This window comes from Palaemon carinicauda, chromosome 36, assembly GCF_036898095.1.
Source record: "Palaemon carinicauda isolate YSFRI2023 chromosome 36, ASM3689809v2, whole genome shotgun sequence".
Classification (NCBI taxonomy): Eukaryota; Metazoa; Arthropoda; class Malacostraca; order Decapoda; family Palaemonidae; genus Palaemon; species Palaemon carinicauda.
In genome coordinates this window covers 4,878,690-4,886,189 of record NC_090760.1, presented here as the reverse complement: position 1 = coordinate 4,886,189, position 7,500 = coordinate 4,878,690, and the positions used below count along the sequence as shown (strand labels likewise).

Below are 7,500 nucleotides of genomic sequence, written 5' to 3'. Positions count from 1 at the left end.
CTACCAGCAATGGAATCAATCAAGGATTTTCTAGCAACTCCTTTGGAGGCGGAGCACCTGCTGGTGTTTATACTTCGCCACATTAACTTCATATAAAGATGTTCTAAAATCCTGAAGAATTCCTTTTGGAAAATATTTCTGTAATGAATAATATTCAATATTCAGTAAATAAATTATTATGAAAATAATTCTGTTTTGTTTGCTTCTGTTTACACGATATATAAGAGACTCACAGAGATGATTGAATGGGGCTGAATAGAGTAATCAATGTAGAAAATAAAATAGGTCATAAAAAGTTAGAGGCGAATTTGGATATATGCATTAAGGAAAAATATGTTTGACTTAGAAAGGCATAAATGCAGAGAAAAAGACTAAATGAACCATTGAGTGACGGATGCAACCCAAAAAAAATTGAGTGAGAATTTTGTAGGATAGTCGAATGTGCACAGTAAAGGAAAGGGGGCTCTGAAGCATAGCTAGAGGTTCTTGTAAACTTAAGCAAAAGAGATAATTAAGTTTGAAAAAACAATTGAGCCACCAGAATTTAAATGAAATACAAAGTAGATTCTGAGAAACTTGGCTGAAACTGTGATTTCGTGGTTAATCTGGCTGTGTTAAGGCAAGCCTGTAAAATAGAACGTTTCCAAAGAGATTGATATAAAATATACTTATTTTATTAGCCAAGTCTGAAGAGGAGGGGAAAACAGTTATCAGATGACTCTATTATGTGGGTTTTCATTCAAAATGTAATCCTGACAATAGCTGGATTGAGAATGCAAGACAACTGTTGGATTAGAAACATCATCATGAGCTGAGATGCAACCCTAGTTAAAAAGGTTAAATGCTATGAGCTTCAAGGGCCCCAAATGTATAAACATCTTAGTGAAGAAAAGATTTAGAATTAAAGAACAAATCAGGGTTAATTGATTAAGCTTTCATTATGGGAATAGACAGAATAAACTATATGTAGCACACATGGATCTCAAAAAGAATATTTTCATGGAATTAGTATAGGCACAATTTAGGAGATGCTACGTTTAAAGGACGTATTATTATTATTATTATTATTATTATTATTATTATTATTATTATTATTATTATTATTATTATTATTATTATTAGCTAGACTACAACCCTAAATGAAAACGGCATGCTATAAGACCAAGGGGTCCAACAGGTGAAATATCTTGGTGAGAAAAGGAAATAAGGAAAAACTACAAGAGAAGTTCAAAAACAATAATAACATTAAAATAAATCTTTCATTTATAAACTATAAAAACTTGAAAATAACAAGAGGATAGAAATTTCAAAATAACAACAGGAAGAGAAACAAGATAAAATAGTGTGCACGAGTGTACCCTCAAGCAAGTAGGCAACTGTATAAAGTGATTTAAGATTATTATGTACGATTATGAAGTATAATATGGGATATGTAAAAGGAGTGACTTGGGGAAACAACTGTGTTATACCTTCATTTCTGTTTCATATGTTCTGCATATTGATTGAAGTGAGAAGCAAGAGAAAGGACATCGGATATAAAGTCCCGTGATACAGAAAGGGCTGGAAAATATTTTATCAATAGCTGATGTTCGCTGATGATTCATTGGAATAGTAAAATGAAAGAGCAGGATCTAGTGAAATGTTTATGAAGTAATTTTCCGAATAGGAAGAAAAATACAATTATGAGGGACTATGAAAACGGGGTAAATGGTCCAATGAATGTTGGTATGAATGGCAAAAGAATAAGTGCAATTAACCCTTGTATGTATTTTCATGGTCTGGAATAAACTTGCAGTATAGCTGGCAAATAAAATGCTCTCCTGTTATGTCAATTGACTGACAATAAAGATGGATCCTCAAAATCATAAAGGATAAGGATGATGATGATGATGATGATGATGAGGATGATTACATTCTGGCACAATAATGTCCCAAGAGGATGATGATGATGACAATGATTGTATTCTGGCACAATAATGTCCCAAAATGATGAAGATGATGACGATTGTATTCTGGCATAATAATGTCCCAAGATGATGATGATGATGATGATGATGATGATGATAATGGCACTCTGGCACAATAATGTCCCAAGATGATGATGATGATGATTATGATGATGATCGTATTCTGGCAAAACAATGTCCCAAGATGATGATGATGATGAGGATGATGATGATTATGACGACGATTGTATTCTGGCACAGCAATGTCCCAAGATGATGATGATGATAAGACACAGTTCTCTGTTACATATCACACACCCAACCTAGCACAGAAATAATGTAACCAAAAGCAATTCTCTATCCTAAATCATCTTTCCAATTACAAAATAATGTCCCGACAAAATTTTCGATTGTGAATCATTCTTTAATTCTATTATACATCATCCCTCCAAATCACTTCTAAAGACAAAGTTCTCTGTGATATATTATCCCTTTCTTCTTTCTCACCGTTACCCCTACATTAAGAGGTCGGTTGCCTGGTGCACCGTCTCCAATGCCTTCTATCAAAGGCATCCTCTTCCACCAAACCTCTTCTCTCCATATCATCCTTCACCTAAGCTCGCCATCTAATTCTTCTTTCCCACCGTTATCCTTACATTAAGGGATTGGTTGCCTGATGCGCACTTTCCAATACCTTCTATCAAAGGCATATTCTTCCGCCAAACCTCTTCTCTCCATATCATCCTTCACCTTATCTCGCCATCTAATACATTAAGGCGTCGGTTGCCTCACGCGCCCTCTCCAATACCTTCTATCAAAGGCATCCTCTTCCGCCAAACTTCTTCTCTCCGTATCATCCTTCACCTTATCTCGCCATCTAATACATTAAGGCGTCGGTTGCCTCACGCGCCCTCTCCAATACCTTCTATCAAAGGCATCTTCTTCCGCCAAACTTCTTCTCTCCGTATCATCCTTCACCTAGGCTCGCCATCTAATTCTCTGCCTCCCTCTCGATCTCCCTCCCCCCCCCCAAGGAGGTTCCTCTCAAGCCCTCTTCATTCCCTCATGGCGACACCATATCAGTCGTGACTCTCCTATCACCTCTGTAATCTTTACTACACCTGCCATTTTATTTCATCTTTACTACACCTGCCATTTTATTTCACCATTTTCCAATCTTTCAAACAATCACCTTCCCATAATCTATCTCAGCATTCTTGTCTCTATTCTCACAAACTTTGTTCCTCTTTTCGTCTTAAAGCCGAAGTTTCCGATCCAAACATTGACGCCAGTCTTATTACTGTGCTATAGATCTTGCGTACATTATACTTCCAAGTACGAGAACAAAGTCAAAAGACCGTCCTCTATTATTAAACAGATCTTTATTATACACAAGCAAAGCTTTTCTGATGTACGAAAATTCTGTCAAAATACATAGTTCTCTGTTACACATAATGCTTTCAAACCAAAAATATTGTCATATGGCAAAGTTTTCTGTTATACATCGTACCTCCAGTTACGAAAATAATTTCATAAGAAAATATTTACTGTTTTACATCGTTCCTTCTAGCTAGAAACTAATGACATAAGACAAAGTTCTCTGTTATGCATCGTGTCTCCAAGTACGAAAATAGCCATATAAGAAATCTATCTGTTATACATCATGCATCCAAGTACAAATATAATGACATAATACATAGTTCTCTCTTCCCCGTCATACTAGGTTTTGTTTCATTAATGGTATGGGGAAGATCATACGAGTTCTAAAACCATGTAAGTAAAAATGAGATTGATTAAGCTCACATGAGGAATGTACTGATTAAGCGTAAAGGATTCGATAACCTTAGGGTAGATGAAGTTTTAACCGATTAATAGAAGGCTTTTCATGAATTCCATTCTTAAAGGTCATAAGTAAATACCAATTAGTAATGCAATTTTTATTCCATTTAACCAATTATTTTCTCTACCTCCATTCTAATGTACCAAAGAAAAAGGAAAAAAATATCCAAGGTGTATTTAGTGGGAATGGCTGTAACCATTAGGTCCTGCAAGAGCTCCACCAGAGGCTCCACCTCCAAAGGAGCTTCCTGAATGTCTACTGCCAAATCCTCCTGAACCATGAGAGCCTCCCAAGTTACCTGGAGCTACATTGCTAGTAGATCCACTAGCATGGCTTCCAAATTCACTTCCAAAGGCTCCACTAGCATGACCTCCAATTCTATTTCCAGAAGATCCTTGAGCATTTGGTCCAAATCCATTTCCAGAAGATCCATGAGCTTTTGTTCCAAATCCATTTCCAGAAGATCCTTGAGCATTTGTTCCAAATCCATTTCCAGAGGATCCAACACCATGACCTCCAAATCTATTTCCAGCAGATCCTTGAGCATTTGTTCCAAATCCATTTCCAGAGGATCCAACACCATGACCTCCAAATCTATTTCCAGCAGATCCTTGGGCATTTGTTCCGAATCCATTTCCAGAAGATACTTGAGCATTTGATCCAAATCTACTTCCTGCAGATCCTTGGGCCTTTGTTCCAAATCTATTTCCAGCAGATCCTTGAGCATTTGATGCAAATCTATTTCCAGCAGATTCTCGAGCATTTGATCCAAATCTGTTCCCAGCAGAATCTCTAGCTTGACTTCCGTATCTGCTACCAGTAGATCCTGTGGCACGGCCTCCAGATGCACTTCCAACAGCTCCTTCAGTGTGGCCTCCAAACCCATTTTGTGTAGATCCACCATTATGACCTCCAAATCGACTGCCAGCAGATCCTCCATTATGACCTCTAATCTGACCCCCAGTAGATCCTCCATTATGACCTCCAATCTGACCACCAGTAGATCCTCCATTATGACCTCCAATCTGACCACCAGTAGATCCTCCATTATGACCTCCAATCTGACCACCAGTAGATCCTCCATTATGACCTCCAAATCGGCTGCCAGCAGATCCTCCATTATGATCTCCAATCTGACCACCAGTAGATCCTCCATTATGATCTACAAATCGACTGCCAGTAGATCCTCCATTATGACCTCCAAATCGACTGCCAGTAGATCCTCCATTATGACCTCCAATCTGACCACCAGTAGATCCTCCATTATGACCTCTAAATCGACTGCCTGTTGATCCTCTAGCCCGGTCTCCAGCTGAGCTGAATCCAGCTCCTGATCCCCCTATACCTCTGCCTCCAAATGGTCCAGAGGTTCCAGCATTTGAATGGCTTCCAGAACCTTCAGCAATGAGGTTAGGGTCTACTTTCCCACCACGAGCCTCTTGCAAGACACCTGGAAAGGGCCATGGCTGAGACGAGCCTCCGTTCAATCCGGTTCCTTGTCCACCATTTAATCTTCCAGTGGAATGTCCACTAGAAGTCCCACTTGAGAATCCATTTGATACTCCACTGGAGACTCCACCTAAAGAAGAGCCCCCACTGGAGAATGCACCACCTGATCCGCCATTTGAATATCTTCCACCAGAGGATCCTCCTGGAACTGCATGACTATGGCGGGTGTCAGCTATAGTCACCCCAACCACGAAGGACAAAAGAATCAGGGAAGTTTTCTGTAAAGTAATATGACACAAAACATTGAAAAGTAACTTTGAAGCCTATCAATCATATTTATGCAGAATTCAGAAACGAATAGCAGATAATACTTAAATATCTCATAACATTTTATGAAATTTAATTCTGGAAGTATAAACCAGACTTCTGGAATAGCATAAAAGAATCAAACTAGAAATTAATACATCTCCTTAAAATGTAAAAATGTATCAAATTCTAGTACTGGAAATCAACTTCCAGAATTCTGGAATAGCACAAATTAATCAATGACTAGAAATTAATTCATTTACTTAAAATGCAGAAATGCATTAAATTCTAGTACTGGAAATCAACTTCCAGAATTCTGGAATAGCACAAATTAATCAATGCCAAGAAATTAATTCATTTACTCAAATGCAGAAATGCATTAATTGCTAGTACTGGAAATGAATATTGAGTAAATTATCTAAACTTAAAGAAATTATCTTTAATATTTGTTAGCAAACCATGAAGTAGAACTTGCCATTTCAAGCGAAAGAGCACCAGTCTGTATGCCATGCCTAACCATAGCACAGGTATATATACCCAAACCGTCCTTTCCCTCAAGGCCGAGTTGTTTTCCGAGACGGGCCACGAATTTACATATATATAAAACACCTATAAATGGTATCAAGGGTTATAATGCACTTCTTTTGTATGGGATTGTCATCCGTAGTTGGTCATTTGAAGCGATGTTTTAATCATAGGGGTTTGACATATGACATGTTTCTTATTTCAAATGTTTTATTTCTTAAATTGGGCATGCATGTTATTATTATTATTATTATTATTATTATTATTATTATTATTATTATTATTATTATTATTATTATTTCTTTTGGCAGCCTCAAGAATGTTGTTGATATCAATTCTATTAAAAAAAAAAGGGTTATTTTCATTACACCGTTTTCATAATCATCATTGCAACTATAATGTATGATTAGGTGCATACTCACATGTAAAAGTACGATTATAATTAACATCATTATTATCATAATCATTACTGCATATTTATATGTGATAATACAGCATAAACTGTACATCTCTGTGTAATATTTCACGCATAATTCATGTCTAAATGATATAGTGACGAATATTTTTTAGTATGCATGTATATATGTATATATATATATATATATATATATATATATATATATATATATATGTATATATATATATATATATATATATATATATATATATATATATATATATATATATATATACTGTATAAATGTGTATATATATATGTATATGTATATATATATATATATATATATATATATATATATATATATATATATATATATATATATATTTCTTTATTCTTGATAATTCTTATCCTATTTTGTGTTTCAAAAATATTTGGATATTCATCGAAACAATGCTTACATAAAAAGGTTTGAATGAATCTCATAGAAAAGTATTATTCTCTAAAATTTTATTGAAGAACATAATTTCTTTCACACATAAATTTTCTATACAACATACAATTAGAAAATATGGTGCAAAATCTATTTATTAAACAACTACTGATTAGAAAATACAAATTATTCAATCGAATTTACATTAACACCCAGGATAAGTCTTAGTTATTATTAGAAGATTGACATTTTTATTCAATTTGGAGGCAAATAATGGCTGCTGAGAGATTCATCAGAAGAACTTCCAGAAGCGTCACCAGAGAAGCTTCCTCGTATAGTTGAAGCTCCCCCATGGAAGCTCTCGCGTCTCGTTGGAGTTCCTCCAAGTGGATTTCCACTCCTATTAGACTGCCTTCCAAAAGGGCTTCCAGGTACGGGTGATGATCCACTAAAATGGCTTCCAAATCTTGTCGAGGGTTTGCTGTAAGTCCTGGTGTTTTCAAAATTATGGTTACTGGACGAGCGTAAAGCTCCAGTGGGTTGGACACCTGATGAGCTTCCGTGTTGAGTAGTCTGGCCTCTGAAGGAGTGTCCGAGCTGAGGT

At 36.1% G+C, this 7,500-nt stretch overlaps 4 protein-coding genes across 4 annotated transcripts in view; 2 read left to right on the top strand and 2 right to left on the bottom strand.

The window, feature by feature from the left end:
- LOC137628306 (uncharacterized) overlaps positions 1 to 86 on the top strand; it is a 1,707-nt gene extending 1,621 nt beyond the window's left edge. Inside the window, exon 2 of the mRNA XM_068359467.1 lies at positions 1 to 86. This exon is cut by the window's left edge and continues 1,200 nt beyond it. Within this exon, the coding sequence (XP_068215568.1) occupies positions 1 to 86 (86 nt within the window).
- Positions 1 to 7,500, top strand: part of LOC137628357 (keratin, type I cytoskeletal 9-like) — a 246,617-nt gene that overhangs the window by 79,851 nt on the left and 159,266 nt on the right. The gene's annotated exons all lie outside the window — the stretch shown is intronic.
- Positions 3,963 to 7,500, bottom strand: part of LOC137628305 (uncharacterized) — an 8,654-nt gene continuing 5,116 nt past the window's right edge. The window contains exon 3 of the mRNA XM_068359466.1: positions 3,963 to 5,513. Within this exon, the coding sequence (XP_068215567.1) occupies positions 3,963 to 5,513 (1,551 nt within the window). The remainder of the gene's footprint in view (positions 5,514 to 7,500) is intronic.
- LOC137628353 (hornerin-like) overlaps positions 7,052 to 7,500 on the bottom strand; it is a 2,055-nt gene continuing 1,606 nt past the window's right edge. The window contains exon 2 of the mRNA XM_068359505.1: positions 7,052 to 7,500. This exon is cut by the window's right edge and continues 998 nt beyond it. Coding sequence (XP_068215606.1) covers positions 7,152 to 7,500 — 349 coding nt within the window. The 3' untranslated portion in view covers positions 7,052 to 7,151.